Genomic DNA, 18100 nt, shown 5'->3' with positions numbered 1-18100 from the left:
AATTAGGATTTATTACTAAAAAGGTCAAACTGGTGCAATTAAAATATTTACAGAAAAAGATGTAACAAAGATATAAAGAGAGCAATAAAACAACAGGAAAATAAAAGAAAGAAGTTCAGAAGGCAGAATACTTGCAAAAGTCCTTGGTTTGAGCAGAGTCCAATCGTCCAAACAAAAGGCTGCTTTGGCTCTTAGATGGTTCCTAATCAATGTTAAAAGGAGAGCTCATTTTTCTCCAGGCTGACAGTCTTTTTTTCGATCATCTCAAAGGGGTGTCTCCTGAGAACAAATGGCCAATCATCCAATTTGGGGATGGGTGTTAGGCAGTAACCAAGGTTGTGACCAAATCCCTTACAATTTCATACTACGGTCAATAACCTTCAATCTCCTACATTGTAAGCTTGAAAGAGCAGGGCCCTTGAACCCATCGTGTATTGTATTGTACTGTTTTGTCTCAGGTTCTGTCCCCCCCCACTATTGTACAGCGCTGAGCAAACCCTTTGGCGCTATATTAATACTGAATAATAATAATAATAATAATAATAATAATAATAGGTACAGGTAGCAACTGGCAGATTAATATTTAGAATTATATTCCAAACACACAGGTACCAAACATAGCATATCCTGCCACTCTGGATAAAAGATTACTTTCTACTCTCTTGTAGGCGCTAACATAGAGATGTAAGGTGTCATGTGACTCATATTAAAATGACCTATCCGAATATATACTTCATATTAATGTGCCCAGTTCCTGAAGTTTATAAATTTGTATGAAAAATGACATGTGGAATGTACATTTTATGGCACACTCTAACCCTAATGGGCTAACAGGTCATGACTGACTGAGTTATTGTTTTACAATCGGGCAGAGGAAAGTGGTTTTCAAGCAGACCCCCTGGAACCAGACTAATTAGTGGTTTACAGCCATGGAGCTCATCTAGCTATGTTCATTTAGGATAAGAGGCACTTTTGACCTCTGTTCACTTACAGCTTCACATTCCATTCAAAAGGGAAGAGGGAGGACAGGAGAGACAACATGGCTGCGACCTAACAAGATGGCTGTTCATGTACAGCATCCATGGCTCTATGGCGCACAATCGTCACAGTCATCTGTTTCTTGTCATTCACCTTATGCTTTGCCTCGTTTTTTTTTTTTTTACTATTATTTGTGATTTGATCAAGCCTGGGTATGCCCAATAGGCTTTGTTTTGTATTCTCCACTTTAAAAGTCATTAAAGATAATTTTCAAAACATTTTCAGCCGCGGCAAGTTTGAGCCATAACCGTCAGATTGTTATCAAACCATCCGATAAGGGTTGTAATCTGATGGTAATGGACTCCAAACAGTATGAGGAAATGGTTATGGATATTTTAAACAACCGAGAATGGTATAAGCAAATCTCTGCTACTCATTTTGATCAAATAACAACTAAGTATAGAAGCCTAATCAGTTGATCTTACAATGCAGGTGTTACTGATAAGAAAACATGGGAATTTTTGAATGTTAAGACTTCTTGAATGCCTACCCTGTATGCTTTACCTATATTCATAAAAATTTGACTCATCCCCCTGGAAGACCTATTTTGTCAGGCAAAGGTTGCCTTACAGAATCTGCTAGTCAATACAATCAATTCATCCTTGATCTTCTATGGTTTGTTTTGACCGATAATATGTTTATGTTTGGATGCTCCCACTACCTCCAGGTGAAGGGGGTTGTGATGGGGACAAGGTGTGCCCCATCGTATGCCAACTTGTACCTGGGGGTGAGCGGGAGCTTTTTTTTAGCTAGGATATTCAGGAATATCTTAATAAGGTACTAATCTGGCGCAGTTTTGCTGATGATGTCTTTATGATATGGCCTGGGTCACTAGCTGATTTACAGTCATTCATGTCCATTTTGAGGCAAAACAGCAATAACCTAAAATTTACAATGAATTGTCATCAGGAGACAATCTGTTTTTTGGATGTTCAGATCTTTATTGAAGGAGGTGGTTGTAAAGGCTCCACCCTCTTTAGAAAACCATCCTCAGGCAATGCCATCTTACTTGCCACCAGTTCCCATTCGGCGCCTTTGGTGTCACGCATACCCTATAGCCAATATCTTTGGTTGAAGAGAAATTGTACTAATCAAGATGATTTTGAAGTGGAGGCAAAAGTCCTCCAAAATCATTTAAGAGAAAGGGCATACAGCAAGTCATGCCTCAAAAAAGCATATCAAAGGGCTAATAGTCAGGATAGGCAATCATTAATTCATAAGAAGAAAAAGATAAAATTATGGTACTAAAAATGTCAAGTTAATTACAAGATATTCGATGCAGCACAGAGAGGTTTGTCAAATATTGAATAAATACTGGTATTTACTAAAGGCGGATAGCACAGTATCCAAATATGTGAATAACTATCCTGAAATAACCTATAGGAGGTCTTCATCTCTTAACGATCAGTTGGTTCAGAACCATTATTCAAATAAACCAAGGGATAGACCAAAAGAGAACTGGCACAGCCCCATGTGGAAGGTGCAGTTTTTGTAGATTTATTCCTCAAGTAGGTCAAATTACTTTACCCAATGGTCGCACTTACTGTATACTCCAAGATTCTTTGCGAATTGCCAGACATGTGCAATAATATACCTTATGAGATGTGAGTGTGGTGCTTTCTATGTAGAAAAAAACAAAAGACCGTTTGAGAGTTCGCGATCATGTAGCACTAATTTCTAAAAAGAAAATGGAAACACCCATCAGTCAACATGTGGGTTTGTACCATAGGTTTGACTTAGCTAAAATTCAGTTTTTTGCTCTGAACCATATACCTCCACATGAACGTGAAGGTGATGTGGACAAACCTCTTTTACAATGTGAAACAAAGTGGATATATATGCTATCTGCCAAACAAATTTCCCGGACAAAGGGCCCTGGTGCAGCTCTGGTGAAAGTGCTATGGATTGGTCCATGAAATGGTGTCTCAATTGGATCTTGTAAATTGTAAATAATAAATATTAATCTTTTTTGATTGTGAATTATATATTGAATTTTTTAAATACAGCTCATGGCTAGGTTAATAATGGGGCTTTTTTGTGGGTTTACTTGAGAGGTTGTTCCAATTGTTTACCAGGTGTAGGTGTTGTAGATACCACATCGATCTTTGCTGCTGATATGCTTTTTCTATATTTATTGATTTCCTATTTGTGAATAGGGATTTTTTTTAGCGTTCTTGATCGACCATCGGCCACCTGGGAGCGCTATCCAGGAGGAGGGTGCTGTGTGTCCCCTTATGGGGCAGTGCACTCTAGTGGGTCTGTCTGCCACAAGGTTCCAACTTCCAGCCTTTTGGTTGGCTTAGGCGAACCCTACTTGGACTCTGTGTTTGGGCAACAATGGATGTTCCAAGATGGTACCGTGGGGTTTCTGCACACGTGTGTGATGTCACTTCTGGAGGGCTTGTGAGCATGTATGGGCCCAATATGGGCATCTGCACCTGGCTGGTAATTATTGGCAGGGGGGGATTTTTAAGCCAGCTTTTGCTGACAGTATGGCTGTTACACCCAGCCTGTGACCTCGGAAGCACATAGTATGTAAGAAAGTTTTAGGGTGGTTAATTTCGTTTTGTCATGTTTAGTTGAATACCTTTTTTTGTTCCTTTTTTTCTGTCCTAAATTTGAAGGTCTCTTTGACTGTTTGGTGGGGTTTCTCCTGCAACCTTAAAAGTATTTTGTTGCTGATTTTTATTGCTGGATTCCCTGAGGTAAATAAGCTCGCCAATTTAATATTTTATATAAATATCCTATATATATATATATATATATATATATATATATATATGTTTTTTTTTGTTGAGGTGGTGGGGCATAGGTTTTTCCCTCTTTTGGCTCATCTTGCTCTCTTTTGAGGATATAGACGTGGATGCTTGTTTGCTGGGTTTTTCATATATCAAGACACACCTGGTAAGAACGGCTTCGGCGGGTTAACCCCACAAAAAAACATATTTAGTAGATATTGATTTTGTATGTACTGTGTTGATGATTCTGTTACTATTTTTTGTAATTCTGTAAAGTAAACGTACAATATATATATATATATATATATATATATATATATATATATATATATATATATATATATATATATATGTAAAGCGCTGTGTAAATTGACAGCCCTATATAAGTACCTGAAATAAAGTTAAAATTGTTTATTGTTGTATTTTAGTTTTCTAGTAGCAATTACATGCAACTACCTGTAAATCTCTTGAAAAAGCCAGAACTTTGGCTAAACATGTGGAGTTGTAATTGTTGCATTGTGAACTTCAAGCCATATGAAGTATCATGTTGGTTTTATATTTTTCAAAACTACTAATGTGATGTACTTATTTTCTATGTTAAAATGGAATAAAGCTTTGTATTGATTTTAGTGCATACTAAGTGTCAAATTTGTTGAGCACCTAAAAAAATCCCTTTTCTTCTCATATAATGCTGGATATTCATAATATAGGATGTGGTGCTAGCTGCTCTCCAGTCCACCTGAAATAAACATAGAATAAGAAAGAATAGGCAAAAATGGCATGCATGGGAGAGTTCCAAGGAGAAAGCCACTGTTGACCAAAAAGAATTCAAAGGCCAAAAACATCTTGGTTATTCACAAGAATTTTGTGAAAATATTCTGTGAATTGATGAGACAAAATTTAAACATTTTGGCAGGTGTGCGTCTCGTTACATCTGGTGTAAACTAACACAGCATTTTATAAAAAGAACATCATACCAAAAGTCAAACATGGTGGTAGTGTGATGGTCTGGGACTGCCTTGCAGCTTCTGGACCTGGACAACTTGCCACAATTGATGGAGCCATGAATTATGTGCTCTACCAGAAAATCCTAAAGGAAAATTTCCAGCCATCAGTTCAAGAGCTCAAGCTCAAGTGCACTTTGGTTATGCAGCAGGGGGTTGGGGGGCAATTACTTTTTCACATTGGGCCAAGCAGGTTTGGACAGCTTTTCCCCTTAATAAATGAAAGCATCATTTAAATCATGCAATTTGTATTTACTTTGGTTATCTTTGAGTAATATTACAATTTATTAAATGATCTGAATCATTTAAGTGTGACCAATTTGCAAAATATAAAACATCAGGAAGGGAGCAAATATGTTTTCACTGCTCTGTATATATTTATATATTAACATGGTAAAAAAGTACTGCTTGAAAAAGGAGTGCACTTCCGCCTTCCACGGCCAGTGCATGCTCCTTAACGCGTCGCAGTGCACCCTGGGATCTGACGTCATCACGGCCACGCCGCCGCTACGTTCCAGCGTGCGTTCCATCCAGCTTTGAGGGAGGACGTGCATGAAGGCTGGCCTCACCGCTGTTCCCCCTCCAGCCACCACGCTGTTCCAGCTGAGAGCTGACCTCCCCACATCGCAGAGAGATGACGGCTCTTCACCCGGGTTACCACCCCACCGTTAACGATTGTTAACCACGGTTTTTATGCTTATGATTACTTCACACATGTGAGTGTTTCTACATTTAGACTTGAATTAAAAGACTTATTGCACTTAGAGGCGCTTCTCTCCTTTTTCTCATCTACAGAAGTTGCTACAGCTTATTTGGAAGCCTTGCCCTCAGTGCCACACAGAATCCTACGCTCTTCATACAGTAGCCACTAATACCACCATCACCCATACTACCATTTCCCAGGACTTTGCAGTGTTTGCGCTGTTACAACCCTTCCTCATGGTAAAAAAGTACACCCGTGGAAATGTATGACTCAGAATAGGCAAACATAAAATTTTTACTCTAACAGTGTTTTCAGAAAAATTAACCCCTACACAAAAAGAAAAGAAAATACTCTTGATCACTTTTTCAGTGAGACTATCAACAGAGGTAATGGTGCAGTTAAGTACACCCTTGTCCTCAGAGGCTGGTACTGTGTCTTCTAGCAGAATTTACATTTTGTATGTATTTACATAACAACCCACCAGTCACTTACATCGATTTGGTGAAATTTTTGATTGCTCCTTCTCCAGATGTTTGTGGGTTTAAGTGCATGAACTGCCTATTTCAACCTCACCCACAAAATGTCATCAGTATTTAAAATCTGGGCTTTGATTTGGCCACCCAACCATCCATTTCTTCTTTTTGAGCTATTCCTTGATCGATTTGCTAGTGAGTTTCTGATAATTATTGTGCTTAAGGATCCATTTCTGGTTTAACTTCAACTTGGATGGATAGCCTCACATTCTCATCAAACACTCTTGATATGATGGAAAATTCATAACAGACTCTATGGGTATGATTTACTCAAGGCAAAAAGGATATTCATTTTGCAAGGGAACTTGCAATTTTCACTGAATGAGAAGGTCTGCTAATTTCCATCATCCAATCACGTGCAAGCAAAAAATATGGTTTTATTATTTTTCTTGCATCCGATTGAATATTTTGTGCAAAAAGAATTTTCACCACATTCATCAAGCAAAGGGAAAATTCCCTTGCAAAGTACAAATTCCATTGCAATCAACTCATAAGTCCTGCAAGCTGCCCAGGTCCTGAAGCAGTAAAGCAACCCCAAACCACAACATTTGCATCACCATGCACCACAGCTGGTATGAGGTCTACATTTTAAAAAAATGGTGTGCTTGGAGACTGTGTTTATTCCCAAAATAATTGTAGCATAAACCTTGGAAACAACAGGTGGTGGGCATTGTAGGGTACACAAATATAAATTTTTACAAAATTATTAAAAAAAAAAAAATACAAATCTTTATCAAGCTTAAAATCCACAAACTGTAGAAGTATATCCCACATGGTGTACAGTGCCATATATACTATACATCATTTATTTGTAATCTTCCCAAAAAGGGGAAAGAAATTACAATGTGAATGTATTTAAAAAAAACAAAAATTCCTGCCAAAATGCCTGATGCATTTTGAGACTTGCTCTTCTTCAGGACACCAGATGGACCTTAATATTCAAGGTAAAAATAAAAAATAAAATATACCAACCATATACATTCTAACATAGTAATGCAAAGAAATCAAAGTCTGAAAATAAACAAGTTACACTGTTGTTGTAAAATGATGTAAATTACACCAGATTTAGTAGGAAAAACCTGGACTGTACATACATAATAAAAGCCAAGAAAGGTCAATGCACCGCATCCAGACCAACCAGGAGGCAGCATGGGAAACCTAGCACCGAAACATACGCAAAGATCCCCGAGGATGTTGTAACACACAAAAAAGGAATTGTCTAGCCATAAAATAATAATAAATGCTGTAAAGACCCCAATAAAATAAAATGTATAAATATGGTTGGTATATTTTATTTTTCCTCCTTACCTTGAATATTAAGGCCCATCTGGTTGCTCCTTGAAGAAGAGAAAGTCTCGAAATGTGTCAGGAGTTTGGGCAGGGGTTCTTGTTATTTCTCTATAAATTCACAATGTAATTTATTTCCCTTTTTTAATGGAAGATTTCAAATAATATATCAGGTATATTTTATGGTCATTATTGTGGATTTTTAAATAAAGCTTTGTGTGTATTTGTATTTTTTTTACTCGTTTATATTTGTGTGCCCTAAAAATCCCCACCACTTGTTTCCAAAGTTTATGGTATAAGGTTTTTCTCCAGAAATACTGTCTCCTGTTTGCAACAAAGATGTCTACAATGGCCAAACAGCTCTCTCTGATTCAACAGTCCACATCACATTGTCCTGGAAGGCCTGTTCTTTATGTGTCCAATGGTAAACTGTAATCTTGCTATAATGTTCTTTTTGGACAACAAAATTATCACAAAATATTGAGGACGTTAAAAAAAGCATTGCTAGAACAGTATCAGACCATGTATATGGTTCCACTAACACCTGCTAAATGCACTGAAATTGTCACATGAAATCTAGTTTTTGACCAGGAGATGGCACAATTAGACATGTTACTGCCAATAGAAAAATCAAGATGTGCTCTTTTTTTCCCCCACAATGGTTATGGCATAATATAGCTGCAAACAATAAACACACAATTAATTAACCAAAATATGATCCACCCATAAACAAACAAAACAAAAAACTGAATGGATGATATAGGCTAACCGTGTGGCCTGTTTTTATGGACAATACAGCATTTAGAAATATGTTACAAATATATTTTAAAACAAATAATCAGAAATGCACAAGTAACTGCATCGTACTATTAAGAATGCACTTTTGATGTATGTATCCACTACTTTTACTTTTCAGTGTTTATACAACTGAAAGCCTAACTACAGTTTTGAATAGACCTGGGAAAATAAAGGCTTTATTTTCGTCTGGGACCGTACTAGAAAGGTTCCCCTCACTTTCTGTTCCCATGACAGCAGGAAATAAAATGAAGGGATTGGTTGTCACTGGGGCAGAAGGACGCAGACAGTTACGATAAAACTAAACAAGCTTTTAACCCTTTCACATTTTACTGATAAATACGTTTTGTTTCTGTGTGTCCCGCTACTGGAGAGATTTCCTGAGAAGACGTGAAGGGAGTTGAGCTTGAAAAGTACCAGTTACACTTACCGGTAACAGTGTTTCCGGGAAATCTTCCAGGACGGCACACCTGAAAGATGACTAACTCCACCTGACAGGAAACACAATAAAACAACTAGAGAGTTTAAATTCCCCGACCTTCCTGCCACTCCTCAGTTATGCAAGAGTATTCCTGCACCTTGGAACACGAAAGGTATTCTGCCTCAAATTGATCAACACCAGATATGGGTGGGAAGTAGGCCTACCGTCCTCGAAGATTTCCCAGGAACACAGTTACGGGTAGGTGTAACTGGTACTTTTCTCTAGTCATCTTCCAGGACGGCATACCTAAGATGAGAAGCAAGGAACTCAGGCCTACCTTAGGGCGGGACCACTTCCTGTAATACTTTCCCGCCGAGCACCAGATCCTGAGGTGATAATAGCTCTACCCTATAGGGCCTCACGATGGTGTCCTGGCTTGTCCATGTGGCAGCCTGGCAGATTTGTTCAATCGATGCTCCAGCCCTCTCCACCCAAGAGGTAGCCAGCAATCTAGTAGAGTGAGCCCTCAGGTGTATGGAAACCAGAACCCTACTGCTCATAGGCTAAGGAGATGGCTTGTCTGATCCATCTAGCTACTGTTGGCTTATTTGCTTGCTGTCCCTTCCTCTGGGCACTAACCAAAACCAAAAGGTGACTCGACTTCCTGAAGTCACTTACTCTATCCAAATATGTCAGTAAACTTCGTCTGACATCTAAAAAATGAAAACTCTCTTGTTCCTAGGGTTTTGATCGAAGGACAGTAGGACAATCTCTTGTGTCCTTTGAAACCATGAGGCCACCTTGGGCAAATAAAGAGGGTCTTGCCTAAGCCCTACCCTGTCCTCTAACACCACCAGGAAGGGTTCCTTGATAGACAGGTTCTGAAGGTCACCTATCCTCCTTGCCATTGTGATGGCTAAAAAGAATGCTAACGTAAAAGATAAAACCTTAACAAAAAGTTGTGCCACTGGCTCAAACAGTGGCTTGGTTATAGCCTCTAACACGAAGGTCAAATCCCAAGCTAGAAAACTATGTATCTTAATAGGGTTCACCATTTCCCTGGCCCCCAAAAACCTATTAACTAGGGGCTCCGATGCAATCTGGTCCAAAAAGACTGACTTGCACCTTTAGGATGTTTACAGCTAAACCTTTATCCGCCGCTGCTTGGAGAAAGTCTAGGATCAAGGAGACTGTGGAAAAGGAAGCCCCCTTCTCCTGACACCAACTAGAAAACACTCTCCACACTTTGGTGTATATTTTTCTAGTGACTGTCTTTCTACTGAGAAGAAGAATCTCTATCACGCTCTCAGAACACCCCCTTCTTCTAAGGATCTCCCTTTCAAGACGCTTTCATGGATCACTTCCTCAAAGTGGCAAACCAGGCTCTTCTTGGCCACCACGGGGCCAGCAAGACCAGTCTGTGGCTTGACCAGCTCAGCTTCTGTAGTACCCGCATTATCAATGCCAAGAATTGAAGCTCCCTTGAATGTAACTGTGCCAACTCTATGGCCGGTATGCAGGCTGTCATGAGTCCTAGGACTCTCATGATGTGCCTCTGAGAGCAATCTGGAACCACTACCAACCCACTACTTTTTCGGTCTTCTCTTGGGGTAAGAAGAGATTCTGGACTCTGGAGTCCACTACATACCCCAGGAACACATTGGTTTGGGAGGGAGTAAATGAGGACTTCTCCCGATTGGCAATCCACCCCAAAGATTCCAAGGTGAGGGTTGCTTTCTCCAGGTCTCTCAAGACTTGCTGCTGAGAGAGGCTGTAGATCATCAGATTGTCTAGGTAAGGGATGAGGGAAATCCCCTGAAGGGGGAATAGGCTTCCACCTCAACCTAGACTTTGGTGAATATTCTCAGACTGGCCACCAGCCCAAAAGGAAGGGCTCAGAATGTTACATGAAAATAGCGAACCACAAAAAGGCTTGGTATTTTGGGGCAATGGGAATGTGGAAGTAGGTGTCCCTGAGGTTCACAGTGGCCATAAACACTCCCTAGAGAAGATGTTTCCGTACACTGTAAATACTTTCCACACAGAACTGTTTGTATCACAGGAAACTGTTCAATCTTCTTAGTTTTATGATCAAGTGGAATTTCATTAAGGGCTTTGGGACCACAAAGATGTGGGAGTAAAACCCCCGGAAAAGCTGATCAGCAGGAACCGGGACAGACACCTCCTATTCCGATAAATCCCTGATCTCTCCCAAGAGACCCTCTGCCCTTGTCCTGTCTCTGAGGGGATAAATGAACAGAAAAAAGGTATGAGGGGGGAGTGAGGAGAATAGAGTGACAATTCCAAGTGGTACCATTTCCTTATTAATGGCATGAAGTACGATCTCCAAAATCCTCTCCCATTGCTGGAGGAGCCTGGACAGCTTTCCACCCACCCTGAAATCTATGTCATTTAGGATCCTTACTGGTGGTTTTGGGGCCAGAAAAAAGGAAGCTCCCTTTTGGTCTATCCTTGTTGGCCCAATTCTTGGGCGAGTCCTTCCAAAATCTTTGTCAGCCCTGATTAAGGGGGGCTCAAAAAACTTCTTCCCCTTATCCTTTTTGGCCTTGATAGGGAGCTTTTTCCCCTTTTTGGCAGAAACCTCAAAAGGGCAGACCACAGAGTCGGACTTTTCACATCCATTAGCCCTCCCAGGCCTTAACCCACACTGCCCTCTGGGTTGAGAAGTGCTGCCGTTTTAGCTGATGTCCTGACCATCTCTACCGCAACGTCTGCTAAGTAGGAGACTGCCTTATTGACCACCTCCAGGGATTCTAACACCTGTTCTGTCTGGTACCCCTGGAGACATGATCAATTACGCTATGCATCCAAGCATTATTATTCCTAGCAATGCAGGCAGATGTCAGGGCTGGGGCCATAGTAGCGGCATTGTCATTCGAAGCTCTATGCAACAGCATCTCAGACCTACGGTCCATCTGATCCCTGATGTTACTTGCATCCTCAAAAGACAGGTCAGATTTTTTAGATGCTTGCAACAATGCAGCATCTAGTTTAGGAGTCAAAGAATGTATCTTCCTCTTTCCCAAAGGGGTACCGCCTCTTCCAGGTTTTTAATTTAAAACCTCCCGGGATCCTTCCACTCTCTCAAAACAATATCTTTGAGCGTTTGATGCACCCTAGCCTGAGGTCTATCCAACCCCCTGTACATATTATCATGGGCTGAGACCTGCATTGGTGGTTCAGGGATATCTTTTGAGACATAAATAGCACTTAGGAGCCCCTCCATAACTGCCACCGCAAAAAGGTGTCTACCCAGTATGGATTCCTTGCTAGCCTGGCTAGCACCTTCCAGATCTTCCCACTCTTCCAGGCAGCTTTGGTCAGAGACACCAGCCTCCTCTGTGACCTGAGAAGATGAGGGTCCCAGACCCCCCCATTGCTTCCCCATTCAATTCCCCTCCTGGGAAGATGAACCTTCCCTAGAGGATCGTGTATCCACCTCCCTGGATGTCAGAGCTGTCTTAAAGGATTGTAAGGTTATTATTATTATTATTATTATTATTATTATTATTAAACAGGATTTATATAGCGCCAACAGTTTGCTCAGCGCTTTACAATATAACAAGAGACAATACAGCAACAATACGTTCAATACAAGAGGTATTTGAGGGCCCTGCTCCTTGGAGCTTACAATCTAGGAGGGAGGGGCTAGTGGTACAAAAAGGTAGTAACTGTGGGGGGTGGACTGGTTGGAAAAGTAGAAGATTCCAGTATTAGCTAAGGGTAGGATAGGCTTCCCTGAAGAGATAGGTTTTCAGAGATCGCCTAAAAGTGAGCAGAGTAGGCGATAGTCTGATAAATTGGGGTAGAGAGTTCCAGAGGATGGGGGAAGCTCTGGAGAAGTCCTGGAGACGAGCATGGGAGGAGGAGACAAGGGAGCTAGAGAGTAGAAGGTCTTGCGAGGAGAGTATGGTTTGGGTGATATTTAGAGACAAGATCGGTGCTGTAATTTGGGGCAGAGTTATAAATGGCATTATACGTTATAGTTAATGTTTTGAATTTTATCCGTTGGGCAACGGGAAGCCAGTGGAGGGATTGGCAGAGTGGGGTGGCAAATACAGAACAGTTAGTAAGGTGGATGAGTCTGGCAGCAGCATTGATAGACTGAAGAGGGGATAGCCTGCGATGAGGTAGACCAATGAGGAGGGAGTTTCAATAGTCAAGGCGAGATATAACCGGGGAGTGAATAAGTTGCTTAGTGGTTTCTACGGTTAGGAACGGGCATATCTTGGAGATGTTGCGGAGGTGAAGTCTACAAGATTTGGACAGTGATTGGATTTGGGACTGAAAGGACAGATGGGAGTCTAGGATTACACCTAGTACCCTGGCATGAGGGGAGGGACTGATGATTGTGTTATTGATCTTGATGGAGAAGTCAGGGGAGGGGGCACGGGCTGGGGGGAATACTAAGAGCTCAGTTTTGGAAAGATTGAGTTTGAGGAAGTGGAGTGACATCCATGCCGATACGTCACTTAGTAGGTTAGTAATGCGAGAGGAGACTGAAGGGGTGAGGTGTGGGGTAGAAAGATAGATTTGTGTGTCATCAGCATAGAGATGGTACTTAAAGCCGTGGGAGTTTATCAAGTGACCAAGGGAGGAGGTGTAGATGGAGTAGAGAAGGGGTCCAAGGACAGAACCTTGAGGGACCCCTACAGAAAGAGGGAGTGAAGAGGAGCAGGCAGCGTTATAGGTAACGCTGAAGGAGCGCTGCGATAGGTAGGAGGAGAACCAGGAGAGAGCAGAGTCTCTGAGGTAAAGAGAGTGGAGTTTTTTGAGGAGGAGGGGCTGGTCAACCATATCAAAAGCCGCAGAGAGGTCAAGTAGTAAGAGTACGGAGTAGTGGCCATTGGTTTTAGTAGATCATTAGTGAGTTTTAGTAGGGCAGTTTCAGTGGAGTGTAGTGAGCGAAAGCCAGAATGTAAAGGGTCAAGAAGGTTGTTGTCGGTGAAGTGGGAGCTCAGGAGATTGTAGACTAATCGTTCTAGGATTTTCGAGGTAAATGGCAGCAGGGAGATGGGTCTTAAGTTGTTCAGGTTGGTGGGGTCCAGGGAGGGCTTTTTAAGTATCGGAGTGATGTGCGCATGCTTTAGAGGGGAGGGGAAGGCAACAATAGAGAGGGAAAGATTGAAGATGTGAGTGAGGGAGCATAGGATGGAAGAAGAGAGTGACCGTAGTAGTTGTGCGGAGACAGGATCCAGGGGGCAGGTGGTGAGACGGGCTTCTGAGAAAACCTTAGTGACCTCTTCGGTAGTGGCAAGGTCAAAAGAGGAAAGTGTTGAGGGAGGTTTAGTATAAGGTATGCTAAGTGGGATGGATGTCTGTGCAGTGGCGATGCCTCTAAGAATTGCGTCAATCTTGTTTTTGTAATGATTTGCAATCTCGTGAGCAGTGAGTGAGGTACTGGGTGGGGGTGGAGGTGGAGAAAGTAGAGAGTTAAAAGTAGAGAAGAGACGACGAGGACTGGATGGTAAGGTAGCTAACATCTCCATTTGCACCTACAAAAAAATCCTTCATATCGGCAGAGGTTTCTTTCCCTGACAACTTGTGGATACATTTATAACAAAAAGGGTCTGGCATGGTCTTGCGGGACTTTATCATTTTTTGCAATAACCACACTGTTTGGAGTAGGGGGGGGGGGGGAGGGTTTAGACTTAGGTGTCTTGTGGGCGCTCTTTTCCTCCACCAGCCGAGTCAGACTTGGCACCCATGGTCTTCTCATTGACTGCAGCCACTGCCACTCCTCAGCAGGGCCCCTTGGGACTGCTACCCCTTCACTGGGCTCCTGGGTAAGCACTCCCAGTGGCAACTCCTCTAGGCTCCTGACTGGTCTCATGGGGAACAAAACATGGTGCCACCACCTTTAAGGTGGAAGTCCCGCCCTCACGGGAATACAGCTGAGAACAAGACTTGGCTTGCAGCCTCGCTCCCACTTCCGGTCCTGCAGAGAGCTGACGGCGAACTCCATTGCGGCCACCCCGCCCCCCTACGGGCAGTCTCATGGCCCAGTCCTTTCCTGGAACACCAGCCACACTTCCCCTGTGCTTGGGAAGCTCCTACAGACTGGGACCCCTGGAGTGGGTGAGTGAACCCGGCTACACAGCATGGCCTCCCCGGCTCAGCTGCTTAACCCCCCAGGGGGGACCTTTCAGCCCCAGGCCTTAGGTCTCCAGATAAAAAACAAACGTTTCGCTGCCAGGAAAACACAATCAAAAACTGAGGGGTGGAGAGAAGGGCAGGGAATTTAAATTCTGTCATTTGATTGTGTTTCCTGTCAGGTGGAGCCAGTCATCTCTCAGGTGTGCCGTCCTGAAAGAGGATTAGAGAAATATCACTTTTAGGTGACTTGACCTATCTTTAGCCTGTCTGTATATCTTCCATGTCAGTTCAAACAACTCATCAAAAGTGCATATCAAATGACTAATGTAATACTTTGATGATATGCACAGCAAAGTCATTAAATAATATAAAGTTTTGGTTAGATGCTGAAAGTCTGAATGCTTAGACTGGTCTGATTTTTGCTTTTGCCCCCTTTCATACTGCAGTCTTAATCCTCCAGCTATAGAATATGAAATTCATATCTTCCTGCTGTTTTCTCTTCAAAGTATATACAGTACATGAATAGTCTAACAAGTAAGGCCTCCAATGCTATGACTTCAGCCAGCATGTGGATCTGGGAAACCAGGCACAGAAATATCCTATTGCCATTCTGAAGAGGTGTAAGACACCAGTGTGTCAATCAAATTGTGAGCATATTTGGAAATTGGGATATCTCTATTTGTTGCAGTGACCTATTAACTTTGGACACGGAGACATACCCGATTCTCTGCTGCTCCAGAGTGTCTACTTTTTCAGCTCTTCTGATAACGTCTACGATTGATTCTATTTCAGTTGGGTTCAAACATTGATGCTTTCTCTGCTTGTCCGTCCGGTAAGTGTGAACTGACCAACCGGTGTGCAACCTGCAAGTAAAATAAATGTAATAAGGATAGACTTCATGCTTTTACTATTTACTGTCAATGTGCTAGTAGCAGATCATTACACTATTTAAGGTGACCCAGTCACATTTTTAAAAAGTCTCAGTCGAGCATGTGCCTGTAAAAAAGAAATTGAATGAAACCTTTCCTGCACCGCAGAATGCCACTCCATTGATGAGAAATGCTCTCTAGAAGTTCATTTAGAAACTGTCAGTTTTGCCTTATAACACTGAATTGATTAGAGGAGTGGGCAAAAGAAAGGTGAATATATGCAGCTGGGGATATCAGAAGTTAAAGTAGTATTAAACTCTGCCCTTCTTCACAAAATTTTCCCACATACAGTACCTCAGACCTTTGCTGGAGGTGTGGAGATGCCAAGGAGATATCCTGCACATCTTCTGGAGCTGTAATGACCTTGGTGCTTTTTGGTCTAAAGTGCAAATTTTTTAAAAAAAAAGTGGTTCTACTGGCATCATTTTATATATTCTAATATAAAAACATAGAAACTATTTGAGGATTTTTGCTCTTCTAAGCTTTCGGGTCTCAATGTGGGAGCCTCCCCCCCCTCTGTTCTCCCTTTTCATCTGAGCTTCAGACAGGTATAAAAACAAACTCCAAATAATGCATGTATGCATTAAAATATATCTTTAGGAAAGGCTGATGGTTGGGGAGATTCACCACACTTTTTCTACCAGTGACCAAAGTTACCAAAACGAAGTAAGGGAAAATCCAAAATGTTACAGCTGTCCCCAGAACAAGAGGTGGAAGGAAATCTAATGGGGAAACGTGTTCCACAGACAACTGTCAGAGGATATTCTATTAACTTTCTATTGTGACTGTGGGAGAGGAGGTGGAGTTACATGTATGGTACACAGGCAGCACAAAATTAATAAATAGAGGTTTTAACCCTTCCCTACTTAAAAAAAAACAAATGTATAATGACTGGATCCTGCAGCTGACATACAGTTGATGGAGCAGCTTGAGGGAACAAATGGAAAAACGCTTCACATTTTGGATTCCATGGTTCATTTACAGAGACTCCCCGACTGTGGGAAGTGACACTTAAGATGGATTCAAGGGCGACAGGTTATGGGAGCTGACCACTTTTTCCTCCCTTTCTCTTCCTCCTCCTCTCCCCCAGCCACTTTTTTTTCTCTACCCATCTTCTTTTTTGGTTTGCATTTCCCTCTGCCCCCCAGAAAGAGTTTGTTGCTGAGATATATATATCCACATACACACACACACTGCCTTTTATTGTTGTTGATACAAATTTTAAACAATGTGAATTCATAGGTGCCTTTGGTACCCTATGCGTGCTTTGAAAAGTAAACGTGTGCTCTGTACTCTATTGTGACAGTGTTCAAAATAAATAATTTTTTTTTTTTTTTTTTAAATGCATGCATACATTTTAAAATAAATGTATTTTTAAAAGTAACTAATGTAAATACCTACATGTGACTTCTCTTCTTATCACCCCCTTTATGGCATTACTCCGACTGGGAATAGGAGAAGTAACACTAGGGCCAATCAGGTGTGCTGTATGCACTTGTGCCAAGGAACAGGATGATAGCAGGAGGAAGCAGAGGGGTAAGCGTATCCATGTGCTGCATTTCCTTAAGGCCCCATGCACATTAAGTATTTAGCCCCAATGCATGGGGCTTCAGCACATAGCTTTGGGTGGAGGGCACAGGGGTCACATGCAGCCCTGCTGCCTGCTTCATGTCAAACGCTGCTGAGGCTGGTTGGGGCTGGACAGTGCACCTAGTGTGCGAACATTTAGGGAAGTATGCTCCTAGGGATGAATACCCAGAATCAGGGGTGCTGTTAGAAATCACGGGGCCCCATACAGCCAACCTGAAAGGGCCCTCCAATAAAACATAGTTTTCTATGCTTCAGTTATGAATGAACACCATAAGTGATCGGTACCAATCACTCATTGCGCTCACTCAGGAAAGGAAGGGGCTTCCCCCACTCTCCATCCTGAAGGATTCCATTGTGTTCTTGCAGCCGGTGTAAAGGAGAGGAGGGAAGCCAGCAGCACTGTGGGGGTGGGGGCATGGGATATGGGGATTGGTTCCAGTAAATGCCATTCCCCCGCATTGTGCCAATCACCCTCCCTGCTCACATCCGATTTACCCAGCTGCCTGGACCCCATACAGGAGGACTGGTGGTACCCCCTTATCCACAGCCCTGTCCAGAATGCAAGATGACACATGTGTCCTCCACCCAAAGCTAAATGCCGAATCCCCATGCACCAGGGCTAAACACCCGGTGTGCATGGAGCCCTACTACCCAATCACAGGCTGGGGCAGGAAGGTCATCAAGCTGTACTGCTTACCTGTAATAACCTTACCTATGGAAAATTAGGTCACCAGTCTAGTTGCGCTGTCTGTAGGGCTGTGTAAATCTCAGGACCAAATCATCAGAAATACACATCGTTTGACAGGTAAATCGGCTTTCTATTTGTGTTTTATTTATGCATTTAGCCATTTGTCTGGAGTTCAATTTAAATTATATACATCATTCCCTTTTTAAGCCCTGCTACCGTTGCTATTCTTTTAGAATATACAGTATTGCCATCTGTCT

The 18100-nt window shown here is 42.1% G+C and overlaps 1 protein-coding gene across 1 annotated transcript in view; it reads right to left on the bottom strand.

The window, feature by feature from the left end:
• RPH3AL (rabphilin 3A like (without C2 domains)) overlaps positions 1-18100 on the bottom strand; it is a 186771-nt gene that overhangs the window by 50921 nt on the left and 117750 nt on the right. The window contains exon 3 of the mRNA XM_089664526.1: positions 15356-15499. Coding sequence (XP_089520652.1) covers positions 15356-15499 — 144 coding nt within the window. The remainder of the gene's footprint in view (positions 1-15355; positions 15500-18100) is intronic.

Source organism: Staurois parvus, unplaced genomic scaffold, assembly GCF_062004578.1.
Source record: "Staurois parvus isolate SC_StPar_1 unplaced genomic scaffold, SC_StPar_1.0 ptg001932l, whole genome shotgun sequence".
In the NCBI taxonomy this organism is placed as follows: domain Eukaryota; kingdom Metazoa; phylum Chordata; class Amphibia; order Anura; family Ranidae; genus Staurois; species Staurois parvus.
The sequence above is the reverse complement of the archived record's forward strand: the minus strand, read 5'-3'. Positions and strand labels throughout refer to the sequence as shown.